Source organism: Falco cherrug, chromosome 9 (assembly GCF_023634085.1).
Source record: "Falco cherrug isolate bFalChe1 chromosome 9, bFalChe1.pri, whole genome shotgun sequence".
Taxonomy (NCBI): Eukaryota; Metazoa; Chordata; class Aves; order Falconiformes; family Falconidae; genus Falco; species Falco cherrug.
The window spans coordinates 38,672,243-38,689,633 of NC_073705.1; the positions used below are offsets into that span (position 1 = coordinate 38,672,243).

General features: G+C 58.2%; 1 protein-coding gene across 1 annotated transcript; it reads right to left on the bottom strand.

Annotated features, from left to right (window-relative positions):
• Window positions 1–5,003: 5,003 nt before the first annotated feature.
• On the bottom strand, window positions 5,004–6,214 carry NEUROG3 (neurogenin 3). Its single transcript, XM_055720642.1, has 2 exons — window positions 5,730–6,214; window positions 5,004–5,040 (listed from the first exon to the last, which is right to left on the bottom strand). Exons 1-2 carry the CDS (start codon window positions 6,212–6,214, stop codon window positions 5,004–5,006), a joined length of 522 nt encoding a protein of 173 aa, XP_055576617.1.
• Between the last annotated feature and the right edge of the window lie 11,177 nt (window positions 6,215–17,391).

Consider the following 17,391-nt stretch of genomic DNA (forward strand, 5'->3'; position numbering starts at 1 on the left):
GAGTAAGGAGCCCACGTTTCACTCACAGACTTCAGGGTGAAAATGGAGATGTGATTCCTCACACCAGGGCTGGCTCCACACAGAGTTGCACAAAGTCCAAGCAAAAATCACATCTGAGGCCCTGGAAAAACAAGGTAAAGCCTCACAGCTCTGGCTGAAATAAAAACAAAAGCAGCAATTCTTCATGGCTGCAGCTGTGCAACTCCTGACTGCAAGGGTTAAATGCAATCAGAAATGCCTATGGGGACCATTAAACACAAAACCTGTGTGTGTCCCTCAGGGAGAGAAGTTCTGTGCTTTGCCCAGGGTGGGAGCCTCAGCAGTGATGGCAGGGACTAAGGTGGTCCCAAATGCCTCATCCCTAGCACCCTGCTCTCACCCATACCCCTGTGAACACCACTATGAGAGCGCACAGGGCTGTAGAGGGGCCAGCAAACACCCAGTGGAAAACTCACACCACCTGCTTGCCCCCACATGGGTTTTTCTAGGGGCAGTCCTGGTCAGAGAATAACCAGGGAGGCAGGATGACCCAAGCAAAGCCAACACTGAGCTTTTGCCATGAAACCCATCCAAGGACACGGTGTCTGTAGGAATGAAGAAAGATGCCATGGGTGTTGTCACGCTCCCCCTCCCCCAGGGAGGAAGAGCATCACTAGTAGTCTAAGCTGGGAAGAGTCTAACTTGCCAGCAAAGGTCTTGGCTTCACAAGCAGATAGGACCTGCTCAGAGGTTAGGTAGCAGAGTCTATCCCAGTTCCAAATACAAATACACATTGACTGATCATTTTCTTCTGCACTATGAAGCCCACAGCTCCAAAGGAGTGACGTGCACCAGGTCAGTCTTTTCAGAATGCAGGGCTACCTCATCAGTTGTGTGCTGCAAGGCCTCTGAGCAGAGGAGAGGACATTGTGGAGAGAGAGGCCACACCAGTGGCTGCTCCTGGGGAACTCACTGCTTGGTTGATGCTTTCACCCTTTCCTTAAAGGTCCCTTAACCCCTCAGGTTACCTTTCCCTTGACGCAGAAAGGCCCAACACTTTTGGCAAGGGCATCACATGAGCCCCAGGCAGGGCTCGAAGGCAGCTTGGGGCACTGGCACCCGGCACCATCCCCCTTCCTGCCCTCCCTGTCTGGGCTGTGCAGACAGGATGGAGTTTCCCCCTTCCTCACACAAACTTGGGATCTCCTTTCAGCTATTGCTTTTTTTTGTATTGATTTTTAAAAGGGGGCACTGCAGCTTTAAAGAGCTTCCCAGACTTGCCTTTGTGACCGGAGGAGAGGGTGGGGTGGTGGCGGAGGTGGGGACCCAGAAGAATGAAATAAAGAGAAGTACAACAAAAAGAAGTTAAAAGTGTGAGTGACAAGTTTTCGGCAACAGGCTTCAGCCCCTGTGGGGTCGTTTGGGAGAAGAATGGCAACAAATGAACAAATGAGCTGGATTTTCATGCTTGGCGGACGGTGAATGAATAAGCATCTTTTAAAACCCTATCAGGAACTCTTTGGATTGTCATTATAGCTTGGAGGAGGGGGGAAAAGGCAGACTTTTGAGGGCTGACCATGTGAAAGAATCCCAATTCTTTGCCTTTTCTCTGCCAGCAAGCACGGCAACACCGAAACGTGCGGGCGGTGCAGGAGGACGGGCATGCAGCCGCAGCCGAGCATCCTGCCACCACTCAGTGCAGGAGCACCTCTGAGGGACACTGGGGCACCCCAGTGCACATTGGAAAAGGCGAGAGGGTCCGCTCTGCTTGCAGAAGCCCCCGCTGATTCCCAGCAGCAACGGAGGGGACAGGCAGTGGTTTGCAGCCCTGACTGCCTCCTCCGCCAGGAAACCTGACTGCAATGTCAGAGGCAGACAATGTGAGAGGGCAGGAGGCGACTCACTTAAAGCCATATTTAGAGTGCAGAGTCGAGGCCTGAGGTCAAAGGAATTGCCCTGGGATTATGGGAATCACCTTCATTTTCTCATCAGCCTTCAGACACGAGGGAGCAGCCAGAAGCAAGGAGGATGGGGACAAGTCTGTCACTGAAGAAAGGACGCTGGTGTTTCCTCTTCCCTGGCCCTGGCAATGAGCCTGGCCTCTCTGAGCCACACAAATAATTTACAGGTTCTGTTTTCAACTGTTTTTTATCCTCAATCCCCCATTTTAACCTTGAGCAGAACAGAGCATTGGTGAGGTAGTTGCAGGAGACTGCTTTGGAGGCACAGCCACAGTTCAGCAGTAAAATGTAGCTGTGGAGGAGAAGGAATGTTCAGGAGGAGAGAGGTTTAGAGTCTCCTGATTTCTGTAATAGAGGATAATAGCACGTATTCAAAAATCTTGTCTAAACAGACAGAGACCTAAAACTGAGTGCTGGCAGCATGAAAACATCAGCTTGTAGCAAGGGGTTCTGCACTGGCTGAAAAAAAAAAATTGAGTCCACCTTGCATGGGATTTCAGCAACCAAACCTGGCAGTGCCCAAGCTAAGTTTGCTTTCAACCCACTGCCTGCAAGTATGCAAGGGCACAAGCCTGCATCTCTGAAACGGTTGCAGTCCCAGCGGCCACCTGTTTCTTCCACGTCAAAAAGTCCAGAGGCCATTACAGCAGCCATGGTTATAAAGGCCGGGCACTGGCGCTGGGACAGCCCCATCAAGAGAAATGAGACGATCATGCACTAAACATAGAGAAAAGATAAATGGAAAAAGAGTCTTTCAGTCTTCATTATCAAGTTTCCATGGGTTTGCCAAAACCATAGCAACCAGTTCAAGCAATGATTAACCTAATAATGTGGAGGCAAAGAAAAAAAAATGCATTCAATCCCCTAAAGAAGTCACTAGTTCTCCAGAGGTAGTAAATCCACCCGCCCCCCACCCCCCCTGCCCCACAACGTATAGCCCCATGGCTGGAAGACCAGAAGCATCCTAAGCCTCCAGAGAAAAAAAATCTTCAGTGTAGTAAAACCCATTAAAGTGACCACTCTCTAAAAACACAGCTGTATAGACGTATTTTGGAACCTTTGTAATACCTGCTTTCCATGAGACTCTCAGGGTCTTCTTGCCCACACAGACCCTGAGCTCTCTTTTGGAATATTTTGCAAAAATGCTACTTTTGCAGACTAAGGGAGTGGTCATTATCCTCCCCAGTCCTGTGGCACAGATAGCTAGGGCAAGGTGATACCTCCCATAGGGAGATACCAGAGTGGAGCTGGACTAGCAGGGAAAACATTAAATGATTTTATCACCCAAATAATCACAGTGTTTCGCCTGTGGCCACACACGGAGGCCTTGGAGCACTTTGCAGACTGTTAGAGTATGAAAACAATAAGCAATTCAGCCAGAAAGGGGGGGAGGGGGAGGAATACTATTAGGTCTTTCATTCTGCCTATCTGATCTACGACGCAGATAGATCACGTTCAGGACTACAACAGTACACACAGAGATAGGCACACACTGCCTTTTCCTAGTCCTCAGCCTTGCCCCATGGCCTGTGTTTCTCCAGCAATGTGGGTATTGCTTCTCAAAGCAATGAATAGGCAAAGTAGTGGGGCTCTGCAGAGGTGAACGGGTCCCAGAAGGCAGCAGGAAGAGCAGGTCTTCAAAAACTCTCGAGTAGAAATGGAGACCTGCTTGCCTTGCTTGTCAGGGCTGTAACTGTAGTGCCCTTGCTCCCTTCTCCTGGGTGCACGGGGCACCTGCAGCTCCTCTCAGTTCATTGACCAAGGCTGGATTAAGCACACAAGAACAGATTGCTGCTTCTCCAAAACCCACCAAGCCCCACGTGTTTTCTGAGCTGCAAGGTGTCTGGTGAGCACCGGGAACCAGCTGGCCTCTCCCTTCGCCACAGGACTGGGCGACGTTGCCCACAGCCCACCTGAAGGCACAGCACTCTACAGCCAGCCCCCACCTCGGCTGAGTCCAGCAAGCCCGAGGAGCAACGCAGCAGGCGGGGGTCCGCACCGGGAGGGACTCCCTAGCCCCCCGTACCCGGCCAGGGCACACTCCGAAGGCTGAGCCCTGGTTGCGGGGGGGGGGGTGGGGGGGGGGGGCAGGCAGCAGTGCGCGGAGGCCTGGGGCGGGGGAGCACCGCGCCGCGCCCCCCGCCCGGCGCGGGCCCGGCCACCGCCTTCAGCACCATGGCCAGAGCCCGCGGCGCCGGCGCGGCCCGGGGCGCAGGGGGCTCCGCGCACCGCGCACCGCTCCGCGCACCGCCATCCCCCGCGCCCTCCCGACGCCGGTGGGTGTCCCCCGCCCCAGCCCGCCCCACGGCTCCCGGGGAGCGGGAGCAGCGCGGAGGGGGGATGCGGAGGGGTCGCCCCCGCTGTTGCCTCCCCCCGTCTGAGGGGCAGGGGCGGGGGGACAAGGCCCCCGGGATCCCGTACCCGGTCAGGTTGCACTCTCGCCTCTTTTGTTGCGGTGCGGGAGGGGGCTGTTGGGGGCTGTTTGTGCGTGCGTCTTTGTTTCCAGTAACCAAATTTCTTTTGTTCTACAAATTGCCTCAATAGAGTCTCTTTGCCGCGAGCAAACGGGCTCAGCTGAGAACAATTAGCATCACAATGGGCTTTTGGCCTCGCGGACCGCTTTGTCTAGTGACTGCCGAGCGCGGAGACGGGAGGCGGCCGGGCCGTAAATCTACCGGCTACAAATTGAGTCCCTGGAAGGAGAGGGCCGGGGAGGGCTTGCGGGATTCATGCGGCTCCTCTTCTCTTCTTGCAGTGGCGTGGGAGGTATTGCGCTCCCCACCTCCTGCGTTTTTAACCGGCCTGGCGCTGCCCACCCCGAGCCCCCCGTCTGCCCCGGCTAAATCCTCCCCCACGGAGGATGGGGTCGGCCTGGGGCAGCGCTGCTCTGGGGACACGCTCCGTCTGGAGAGCTGGAGCGCTGTGTCCCGGGAACATCCCCAAGATAGCCCCGGGGCCGAGCCTGGCGCTGAAAATCCGCCTGCGCGAGGAGGGCTGCAGCCGTGGTGCACCTTGCCGGGAGGCGGCGGGCAGAGCAGGGTAGCTGCCCGGCGGGACCGGGAACTACACGGACCGGCCGCAGCCCTGCGGGAAGCGGCGTCTGTAAAGAGAGGTCGGTTTTAAACGGGCGCATGGGCCCCGACAGGCACACGCCGGCGTGCGCACAGGCGCAAGACCCCGCTGCGCCTCTCTCCATCTCCGCTCCTCCCCACGCAGGGGAGCGTCCCTGCCCGGCCACACCCGGGACCCCACGCCAGCCCCCGCAAGGCAGGCGCTGCCCTCTACGGTGCGGGCTGCGCGCGATTTTGAAACCCCCAGAGAGCCCTCGGTGGAAAGAACACGGCGTTGCACAGGTCTGACTGTGACACACTTTATTCTCCTCTTCTTCTTCTTCGAAAAACCCGAGATACAGCCGCGGCTCCCCTTCCCGGTACGAACAGCTGGACCACCGCTGCCAAAAATACTCTTATATACAAAATATATATTTTTTACGAAATATAATCAATAAATACCGATAGCGACAAATTAATATAATTTACCGTTTCCGAGTACAAAACCGTGATTTGTTTTTGTCCGCCCACTCCCTCTGCGCTTCAGCCAAGCGGGACGGGGCAGGGGGGGAGCAGGGCGCCCGCCGCCCCCCGGCGCGCAGCGCGGGGACACCCCCTCCGCTCCACCGGCTATGTGAGGGCCAAAAGCGGGGGACAGCGGCTGGGCGGCGGGCTCAGAGGAAAGCGGGGAAGGCGGCGGGGCCGCGGCGCAGGGCGGCGGGCGGCGGGGCGGCGGGGCAGAGCGAGTCCCAGGAGCCGGGGGAGGCGGGTGGCGGCAGCGGCGGGGGGCGGCGGCGGGGGGGGCTCGGGCAGGCCCTGCTCGGCCAGGCGGAGGCTCTGGGTGAGCGCCCAGATGTAGTTGTGGGCGAAGCGGAGCGTCTCTATCTTGGTGAGCTTGGCGTCGTCGGGGAAGGTGGGCAGGACGCTGCGGAGCGCGTCCAGGGCGGAGTTGAGGTGGTGCATGCGGTTCCTCTCCCGGTCGTTGGCCTTCATGCGCCGGCTCCTCTTCTGCTTGCTGAGCAGCCCCTCGCTCCGCGCCTTGCCGCGGCCCCGCCGCGCCTTCCCCTTCCTGCGGGCCGCCGCCTCCCGCGGGGCCAGGGCGCTGCGGGCCGGCGAGGCGCCCCGGCTGCCCGCGGAGCCGCCGGCGGCCGCGGAGGGGGCGTCCTCAGCGCCGCCGAAATAGGGCTGCCCTTCGCCCGGCGAGCGGTCGCTCTGCGGGGCCATCCTGCAAAGCCAAGCCCGCGTCAGCCGGCGGGGAGCGGCGCTGCGGCCGGCCCGGGGGAGCCCTGTCCCCCGCGGCTCTACCTGCTGAGCGCGGGCGAGGCTGCGGGGCAGGAGAGCGGCTCTCGCTCCGCGGCCCCCCCGCCGCTGTCCCCTCCCCGCTGCCCCTCGAGCGCGGGCAGGAAAGGTTGTGCGGCCGGCACACGACTGCCGTTAAGCCCCTATATATATAGGGCCGGCAGACAATGGGGATTTCCCGGCCGGGCGGCGTGTGCGCCCCCCCGCCCGCACCCACCCCCTGGCACGCTTTTATCTTATCAGCCCGGCGGGAGCGTGCCGGGCCCGGCACCGCCCGCCGTCCCGGCCCCGCCACGCGAGACCCCGCCGGCTCCCACGCTGCGCCGGGACCCTCCGCCTCCGCCCGCCCCCTCTGTCCCCGGCCCGGCCCCCGCCCTCCCTCCCTTCCCCGGGCCGGGACCCCCGGGCCGAGCCGCCGACCCCGGGCGTGGGAGGGTCGCACCTCGGCCGGGGCGACCGCGCACGCCTGGGCTCCGCGGGGGGCTGCGGCGGGGGCGGGGCAGGCGGCCCTGGCACAGGGTCCCAGCAGTGACAGGGGGGCTCCCGGGGACTCGGCTACGCAAAGCCGGGCAGCGCCGGGCCCCGCGCCCCGGGGTGGCCGGGAACGCACCGCCGGGCCAGGCGGGGTCCCTCCCTGGTGCCAGCCGCGGGGGTCCCCCCGGCCCCGTTCCGGCTCCGCTTCCTTAGGCAGAGCCGCAACCACCTCTCGCCTCCCGCTGCCCCGGCGCCGCGGGGCGCTCCCGGGACCCTCCCTCCGACGCCGGCAGGGGAGTGAAGGGACCCAGCCACCTCCTGCGACCCCCTCTCCGCGCCGCCACTGCGCCGGACACCGCCCCGCGCCCCCCGGGACCGACCGGCGGAGCTGCGGGCGGCGAGCGCTGGCACCGGGACGGGGGGGGGACGCGGGACGCCGTTCTCCAGCCCTTTCCCCCGTGCCGTGTCTTTGCTTCCCCCGGGCGAACGGGGCCTGGGTCCCGCGGAATAAGGCCCCCCCCGCAGTCCCCGGCCGCCCCCCGCCCCGCCAGCCCGGCGCTGAGCCCGGGGAGGGCCGCCCTGTCGCCGGGACTCGGTGCGCAAAACGTGCCAGAGACTTTTGCGCACCGGCTGCGGCAGGAGGCGGGGACCGGCCTGGGCCCGGGACACCTTTCCCCGGCGGAGGGCGGGGGACCGGGGGCGGCGAGGCCGGACCCTCCCTGCACGGCCTGGCGCCCCCGGGGGTGCGGGCAAGGCTGCCGGGAGGGCGCAGCCCCGGCGGTGCGAGAGCCCCCCGCTCCTTCACCAAAGCGGCGCGGCGGATCCCGGCCGGGGGTTATCGGCGCCGGGAGCGGCCGGACCGGCCCGCCCGGGCCGCGGCGGGGCAGGGGCAGCTCCCCCGGCCCGGCCCGGTCCCCAGCCCCGCGGGGCGGCCGCGGCCGGCGCGGTGCGGGGAGGTGCGGGGCCGTGCGCGCTGCCTCTCCAGGGGCGCGGCGCGGCGGGCGAGCAATCCCGCTCCCCCGCGGCGGCGGCGCTCGGAGGGCGGGGGGAGCGGGGCCGAGGGGGGCCGGCCACCGCGGCGGCTCGGGCGCCCCTTCTCGAAGGGCGTTTCAGAGGGCAGAGGAGGATGAATAGGAAGGGCCCGGCGGGTTTTTTTTTGTGTTCTTTTTTTTTTGTGCCTGTGCAATTGGATGACAAAAAAATCTGGCGAGCGAGTTTCCAAGCCTCAGACTGCCCACTTCAAACGTCCTTCAAACAAAAGCTGAAGAGGAAAAGAAAGCCCCACCTGGTACCGCTGTTTGCTAAAATAATAATAAATAGATTTCGTTTAATAAATAATTACAAGAGATTGTAAAGTGGAGTGCTTTGGGAAGCATTAATCATGGGGCTGGGGGCAGACATCACCTGCTGGCAAACAAGACAACTTTATTGTTAAATCACCTTCCCACTGCCACTTTCCGATAACTCCCTCCTGTCGCCACAAAGCCCGGCCGGGTATGTTTACTCATAGTTAGCATAACAAGCACCATATTACCACAAACGTGATAAAAATCTCCGGGGGCACCGCGGCGGGCTCCCGCTCACACCTGGCCGGGCCGCCCGGCGCGGAGCTGGCACCCAACGGCCCTTCCAGGAGGGGCCCTTCTGCCGTTTACATTGGCCTAGTTTATGCTGCTTTATAACAGGTTTACTGCAATCCCTATCTCCCGGCCCTATTTGTCTTATTTTATTGAAAACATATGGTAACCAGCCCAGCCCCGGCGCATCCCTCGCCTGCCAGGCGTCGGGAACGTTTTGCGAGCCGGGGCTCGGCCGCAGCCCGCCTGCCCTCCGCGGGCTGTTTACTCGGGAGAGCGGAGAGCAGATAAGGCCGCGCCCGCTCCCGACCCCTGTTCCCCAGAGCCGGGGGGCCGCCGGGCGCCCCGCGCCCTCCGCACGCCCCGGGGCCGCCGGTGCGCACCCGCGCCTCCTGCTCACCCGCGGGGCCGCGGCGGCCGCACGGCGGAGGCACCTGCGGCGGGGCCGCCCCTTCCTTCCTTCCCCCGCTCCCCCCGGCCGGGGCTGCTCAGGAGGGTACCGTGATTTGCGGTGCCATATGTCGAGCGGCTCGGCGGAGCGCAGCCCTTCAGAGCCGGAGCAGCTGCTGCCCCGGCCCTACCTACCCGGCGCATAATACCTGGGAGCCGCAGCCCCGCGTCCCCCTTTGAGAGGGCAGCGCGGCTGGGCCGGCTCCGCGCCTCTGTTTTGTGACTTTATTGTGGCGCCCAACAGATGCACGCCTGCCCCTCCTGCCCCTCGCCCCGGTGCGAGCGCGCTGCTCGGGACACAAGGAGCACAGATGCCAGGCGCAAGGTGCACCAGATGCCCCGCTTTGTGAATTCAAACAATATTTCTCCCTTCCTCCCCCCTCCCTCTTCTTCCTACAAGAGGGAGAGGAGAAGGGGTACAAAAAGAAAAATATATGTAAAAAAAAATAAAATAGGAGAAGAAAGGAAAGCCCCGGCAAGCGCCGCCGGGAGCGCGTCCCCCTGGGGCCGCCCGACGGGGCGCACGGCTGGGCGCAGCGCCGCGGCCCCGAGCAGGGGTAGCGCAGCGCCGCGGGGACACCCCGTCGTGGTCCTGGGGACACCCCGCCGCGGCCCTGGGGAGGCGACCGGCCAGGGCGGGCAGGGGCCGGGGGTGCCCGCCGGGGCGACATGAGCCTTCCCGGGAAATCATTAATTATCCGGCGAGCGCTGAGCAAGCGGCCCCCCTTTGCGGAGTGGCAAAGGCTGCTGGGGAAAAGAATGGTGAAACCCATTTTGGCACCGTAAATCTTCCCGGCTTTTGTGGCCGGGGTCCAGCACACAAGAAAGTGTCCGGAGCAACTGGTACATGCACTGAGGGCTTGGCTGGAAAAAGCTGTCCCCGGTTTGGACCAGGGCTGCTGGAAAGGGTGTCCCCCCACCTTGGCTGTCCCTCCCCAACGGGGGCCAAGTGAGCTCTGCTCAAGGCAGAAGGGGCTGTGCAAGGAGAAACAACTCCCCAAGGTTAGACCCCCTTCCTGCCATGGACAGCAGTGGCACGAGTCCCACCAGCTGCAAATACCTATCCCTTCCATAACCATCCTGTGACCCTCCCCCTCTGTGCTGCAGAAATCTGCCACAAAGGCCTGACCCGTGCCAGAGCTGATGGGTTTTCCTCTAGCCCCACCGGGAGCTGGGTGCCACACCTCAGATGCTCTGACTTCCAAGGGCTGGGGGCTGAGGCTATTCGGGGGCAGGAATGGCCCAACCAAGCCCTGGGGTGAGGGGTGCCGACACTGCACCAGAACAGGAGAAGCCCTGGTAAGTACACTGGGAAAAGAAAGCCCAAGAGTTTCCAGTGTGCATCCCACTCTACAATAAACCTCCCTCTGTGCTTATGTGCCCTTAAAACACAGCCTGACAGGAGATGGCTTCATAAGGCTGCAAGAGCAGACAGCTGCTCTGACACTGAAACATATTTTGGGTGAGCATGCAACAATCTCGAGCATAGCAAAACCCTTGATTATGTCTGGATGGGAGAGAAGAAAGGAAAAGAAAGAGCATGGAAAGGCAAGGCAGGGAACAAATACCAACTACAAAAGGGTCAGTCAGATACTGGGCTGGGATGCCTACAGGTGAGTGCTGTGAAACCTGTTAATGTATTTACTCAGCCACCCAAGCATCTGCCCAGGCAGGGAAAGACAGTCCTAACCTCTCTGGGAGTTGGTCTCCTCCTGTCATTCCCAGCACTGCCAGCCTCTCTGCCCTCTCCGCTTCTGGCAAGTGGTCCCTTGCCCCAGCCCATTTCACCTGCCAAAAAGAGGGTTTCTCCTGGGCAGACAGGATGGTTTACATACCCAGAACACTCTCTCATTTAGGTTCTCCAAGTGCTTTAAGCTTTACAACGAGTTTCTGGTGAGATCTCGCAGAAGCCACCACCACCACATTTCTCTCTTGGCTAAACAAAACACAATGAGGGCTTAACAGGCGTTCAAGCACAGGTCCATCTTTAACTTGCCAGCAGCCCCAGTGGCCTAGAGCAAGCCCACACTTATGTATCTGCCTGCATGGAAATCTCAAAGAATAACTGCAATTAGAAATTTACTGTTTCCACAACTACAATTCACCAGAGGAAGCTTTCATGGCAAGGTAGCTCCAGCACTTGGACTTTACCAGCTGGCAGTGGTTGTCTTTGGCTACCAGTTGGACAACACAGACTTGAGGCTTCAGCAATCGTTTGCATCGAACCTCCTTTGGCTATCAATAGACAAACACAGACCACGGAGATGCTGATTTCAGACTGCCGTCTTCCTGATCGGTGCTTCTGTCCAGTAAGGGCAAAAATCTAACTTCCGGCATTTTGATGCATGGTGAAGTGTGGACTGGTCATAACGGCTCACCGTGAAACTCCTCACCCACCAGCTGCCCATGAAATAGACAGGCGGTGCTTCCTGATCTCCAAAAATAAAGATGTTCTTTCCTCTCTGGTTTAGAGGCTCCACCGGTCAAACTTTGAACATACCAGAAGGCACCAGAACTGACTTTTGAGACGTGAAAAGGCTGCTAAAAGCCGGGAGTCTGGGAGGAAATTCCCCTCCTGGCCTGAAAACAAGGGCAGAGGTGTCTTGATGGACTCACACACTACTAACACCTCTCCAGAGCTTCATCAAAGCTCTCAACAAAAGACTGAGCAACATGTGGGGGCTTTGACCCTTCCCTTACAAACTGACGTTGCTGCCAGATCACTGCCACCACTGGGCACTGGGCAACGTGCCCAACATGGTGCTGGGGTCACTGCTCAAGCCAAACCACTGCTGGCAGGAGTGATGTGACTCATAAAGGTGCGGCATGGATATTTTACCTGCTGGCCCTGTGACCTGCCGAGGACTAGCTCGTGCTCCTCCCAGCGCCATTCCCAGCTGTGCCGTACACATCTGGCAGTCTGCAGAGCTGTGATGACAGTTCTGGTACCAATTGTCACAGGGGGTTGAATGCAGTTACGGCCCCCCCACCAACCCAAGCAACACCAGGTGCTGTAGCTCATCTGCCCACACCCCCAGTGCATGACCCCATTCCCTCCCTGACCATCCCTGTGCCAGCCCCTACTTCCCATCTTCCCCCTCCTTCCAGTCTCAGGAAGAAGCAACCCTCCTTACCCACCTCCCTCTGTTCCAGCCTCACCGCCCCCTCGGTCCCATCCCCACATCTTTGTGCCCCTCTCCTGGCATGCCTTGTGCTGGTAGGTGTCCCTGCCAGGCAGCCTCAGTGCCCCATCCCAGCTTTCCCCAGCTATCCCTGCCCACACACCCCATCCCAGCTCCTGATGCTGGTACCCCTCTCCCAACCCTCCATTCAGCATCAGGGTCCCATTTGCCAAGCCCCCAGCCTTTGAACTGGAGCCTTCTCCTGCCTTGCAGTACTGCGGTGCTGAGGACAAGACAAGTTTATATCCAGAATGGACCATTTTCTTCCCTGAGTCAAGGTGTATAATGAACCTGGGGAGCCCACCAGCAGCACAGGACCTCCTGCCAGCCTATGCCAGGACTTCTGGGAAGGTGAGCAGCAAGCCTGACTTCAGTATCACAATGAGAAATGATGTATTTGCAATCAAAAGGGGAAAAAAGAAATATGGATATTTTCACACAAAACACTGTGCAGTTGTAAGCCGTAATGTTAGCTGCAGCCCCGCTCTGCAAGACAAGATACCACCAGCCTGTAGCAGTCCCTGGCAATGTGATTTTGGTGAGCCATGATCTAATCTTATGCCAACAGGTTGTAACACTGGGTGAAAAGCAGTGATCTCATGGCAGGTGACAACAGGGAAAATTCAAAGCCCTCACCCACCTGGATGCATCCAGAGCGTTTTAGCCACCAGTCCCCAGCTGTGGGGAGGGGAGCACCGGCTCAGTACCAGTCGTGCCTGCACAGCCAGGCTAAGCATGAGCCAGGGGAGGATGCTCCAGCCCACAGCCTACAGGGATAGGGCTGTTGCCCACAAAAGCCCTCAAGGACGGAGACTGTCCCCATGAAGCCCTGTGAAGCACTGCCAAGTCCTTTGAAGCCATGCGAGGGTCTGAGCTGAGTCCCAACCTTGCTGCAGGTTGGTGGCACAATGCTGGCACTGGAGACCTGGGGGGCACGGGGCTGCCTCCCCTACATGCACACGTGTCCCGGCAGCTTCCTGGCTTTTATCAGCACCCTTATCAGTTTCCTTCATTACTATGTTTCTTCAAACCTGCTATGGCTCCTTCAGGCACCCTGCCCCAGCCACCCCTGGCAGCTCCTGGGTACTGGCACTTTTAAGGGGGGGTCTGGCTGTGGCAAAGCCCCATACTCAGGAACACATCTGACATCCTTTCATCATCTGACATCCCCTTGCCCCGGGGGCTACAGCTCCCTCCCCCAGCTCTTCACTGCAATCCCCACCATTTTCCACCATCATTTAAGTTTCTGAAGTAATTTCTTTTTTCTTTTTTGTCCCCCCCCTTTTTTTTTAAAGCAAACCATCTACCATATGTTCTCCCCTGAAAGGGGTAATTGTTAACAGATCATTAAAACACCGTGGCAAGTGCTCTGAGATTCCTTCCCTCGTCTTACGCATTATCCTGTCTCTGTCACCCTTTCAATGCTGCTTTGAGGGCTCTGCTTTTCTAACTTCCTTCTCCGGGGGAAAAAAAAAAAAAAAGAGAGAGAAAGAGCCACTAAAGTGACCCTCTTCACAGCTCTCCTCCTTGCTTTTCAATGTCTTTTTCGACACCCAACAATAATTGGGGCGGGGGACTGGCATGCCACTGCTGCCGCCATCAGCAGGGCCGCATCCTGCCCTGTTCCTGGGGTGCCGGGGTTGGGAAGGCAGGGCGAGGTGTGGCAGGGGTGCTTCAGCCACCCCATGGGCACTGACAACCTCTCCTTCCACTGCTGCATGACAGGGCTGCTTGCCATGGGATGCTCAAAAGGCGCATCCCATCCAAGATGGTCCCTTTGTCCCCACGCCTGGGATGGGGGTTGCAGGATGACCCTGTGACACACACACGTGTCTTGGGCTGAGATGGAGAGTATTTCTTACAAAGCTTATTTCCTCAGGTGATTGGATGCTTTTGGTGGCACAAATACATTTTATATGAAAATAAGCTAACAGCTGGCTGGGAATTGAACTAAGCCCAGAGATGAAGCTGTTCTGGGAGGCTCAGACATTTCACCTCCCTTTCCTGGGGAACAAACACTATTTAGGAAACACCAAATGCTGGGAGGCTGGCATTGACTGCTTTTAGCTGAACTGCTGTCTCAGCCAAGGTGAGTATGGGCACAGCACCACCATCTGTCCCCTTTGTTGGGACAGGAACCTTCCCAGAGCTCTGTCTGTGCGTCTCCCACCCCCATGCACAGGGATAGGGACCCCAGGAGGGCTGCGAGCACCATTCGCAGAGCAGTCCTGTTCAGTGCCATGTTTAGTGATGCCATTTTACAAGGAAAGTGAGCCAGCAAAGCTACATTAAGCCTGGGATATGCCTGATGCTGTAGCAAGCCAGTGGACCATCACCTCGGATGCCCTGAGATAAGCCAGGAGGGCTTGCAGCTGCACAACCCCTCACCACCAAGAGGAGAGCAAGGAGAAGACCCAAGGGAGGCAAAGGCACATCCTGACAACAGCATTACACATGCCCAGTGCCAGCATGATGGCTGCCAAACTCACCATGAGCACCAACAACAAAGGTCTTGGTCTGAGGGACACCTCGTCACAGGCTCCCTAATCTTGTGATTGGAAAGGTCAAGGCTTTCAGAGCTCACATGTTCCGTACCCACATCTTCTCCCCTTGCATCACGGACTTGGCCACCCCCCCAGAGGACCATGTTCCCTGACGCACTGTAGCCTGCAGTCGAGCTTCAGGCACCATTTGCACCACTCCCCTGGCGTAGGCCCCTTTCCCAGCATCGGCATGAAGCCCTTTGAATTTGCACTTACCCATCCCAGCAAAGGGATGTGCCCCATGGGACCGGAGAGTGCCCAATACACGCGCTGTGAAAGATGGGGAGGAGGCAGCTGTCTCAGTCAGCAAAACCCAGTTACATTTGAAAAAAACCCAGAAACTTCAAAGCCCTGCACACAAACTTCTCCAAGAGCCAATATTCTCCAGCAGCTCAATGACTTTGCCAGTGCCTGCATGTAGCTCCAGGGACCTCACAGAGAGACCTCCCCTCGGTCAGGCACCTGCCAGCCTGACGCCCCAGCCACTTCACCCCGTGGCTCTTGCCCTTCAGCCAGCAGGTTTATCCCAGCACCCTCCAAACCCCCCAGGGCCTTGTTATGCTCATTTCAACCTAGCGAGCTGTGGCCTCAAGCAGGAGGAGACAGTGCTGCTCTGCTTTGCTCCAGTTGAGGGACTGGTCCCCCACGGTTCCCACTGCGGGGTCACCAAGCATCCCAGCAGTGAGCGATGCTCAGCCAGTGACAGCAGCTCCTTGTGCTTCCCCAGGTAAAGCCTTTCCCACCCCACAGCGTGTGGCAGGCAGTGACACCCCACCTGAGGTGCTGACCTACAAGAAATCTCCAGGGAGGGCTGAGCACCGTGATGGGGCTGAGATCTGTAAACTAGTACCCAACACCCAGAAGTATGAGGCGGCTTCACCCTGTTGCGCATGTCCCAGGCAGATTGGCTCTTCTCTGCTTTCCAGGATGATGGCTTTCACTTACCTCTACCTCTCCAAAAAGGAAAAAAAAACTTTCCACGGAAGAAGAAGTACCTCCTTCAAGGGAGCATGCTGGAAACAGGCAGGACACGCACTTCCCCAAGGGGATTTAACAGCTGCCTTTGCCAAGGGCTCTTACCGCTGCTGCAAAGCAAAATGTTACCCCCCATAGCTGCAGAGACAGACTTACAGGCCAGGAGCTGAACCCAAATGAAAGCAGTGCTCCCATCCCAAGTGTGAAAACAGACTGGGCCTGGGTTGGTTTTAGAAAGCACTGTGGACTTAATGTAATTTTGACAAGTTAAACAGCAGTGTCGCTCTCCGCACCAGAGATGAAGATGCCACCCTTTCTCCCCCCTCCCCAGAAAGGTACAGACAGAAAATGAGGATTCAAACCCAAAGCAACTTCATGTGCCACAAGTATGCTCAGGGTCAAGCTGATCTCCCTGGCCCAGCGGAGCTCCAAGGATGCTGGGCAGTGGGAACACCTGCACGCAGCGGCTGAACACCCACCACATTATTTCTTACCAAAAAGCAATTCCTGAACTCACGCAAACACCTTTTAATAATCAGCTTGTAGCCGAAAGTGATGAGCGCTGGGAAGTCCTGGTGAAGAGAAGGGCCTTAGGAATACAAATCTGAAAAATAACTTTTAGCTAACTGTTTTTTACATATTAAACACCAATTTTTTCCCATCAGGAGGAAATGAGCTCATCCTGTCATCCTGCCTCCAAGGCTGGTTTTCCAGGTCAGGTTGTAATGAGCAGCCATATCCTGAGTGCCCTTTCTGCCTCATGAACAGATGCTAATTATTGCAGAGTTTCAGGGCTAATGAGGGATTTCCAGCTTTGGCAGGGACGAAGCCTGTGAAAACTGTGCCCGTGTGAGGGGGCTTCATGGAGCAGGGCATGGGACAGGGCCCTGAGAAACCCCGGTGCCGTATGGGCATGCCGAATGGAGATTTAATTCACAGCAATCGGAGATTTAATTAGCACCTTGTGATATGGCATATCCACACCACCAGAGGGAGAGCTGCTCAGCATTTCTCCTCTGGAATTGTGCTAATTAAAGATTTTTATGATGTAACATCATCGTACAGCACACACTGTGCACGATGCCCCAGCCAGGCCCTCAGCTCACCCACATGCATGGCCCGAGTGCCGTGCCAAGTCTGTGCCTGGATGGCCTGTAATTATTTGAAATATAGAGGTGAATGTCTATTTCTAGCCAAATGGTGAGTGGTTCTCAGTGCAAATCCCCTCCTTGCTGCTTGAAGCATCACAGCGTCCCCACTCTCTGAACCCACAGGGGAGGCAAAGAGTCTCAATCGGGTATCACTGCCCAGTGGCTCGGCAGGCAGCCACCATAAGGAGTTGTCGCAACCGTTCTGTTTCCTGGTCTTTGAACGGGCAGCTGCTCTGCGCAGCCATCCCATGACAGGCAGAAAACCACCAGGATGCAGGCAAGAGAGAGGCAACACAGGGGTCAGGCAGCAAGGACTGGTGGGGGTGATTTTTGCAGGCAAAAGCACAAACAGCTGCCCAGCATCTGTGGAGGGCAGGGCATTGGGGGGAGTGGGGAGAGCAGGAGCACACAGAGGGTGAACCATGGGAAGCTCACAGCTGTCAGAGCACTTTAGAATTGCATGTGCACATACACGCATGCAGAAATTCCACAACAGTTCTGGGGTTTTGCAGGCTTGCATCAGTCTTTTAAACAGCAGGCAAGGAGCATTTTTAAAAGCAGGTTAAGGATGCATCTGCAAGGAGTAGTACAGCTGTGGCTGCTCCTGCCAGGAAGGCAGGGATTGAATTAGATCAACCTTCCTCACCCATTTAAAAATCAACTTTCACGACAGCTGTCTGGAAAAGCCTAGATGACCTTTGCTAGCGTGGCTGCAGTGGTTTCCACTTACAGCCAAATGCAAAAATCAAA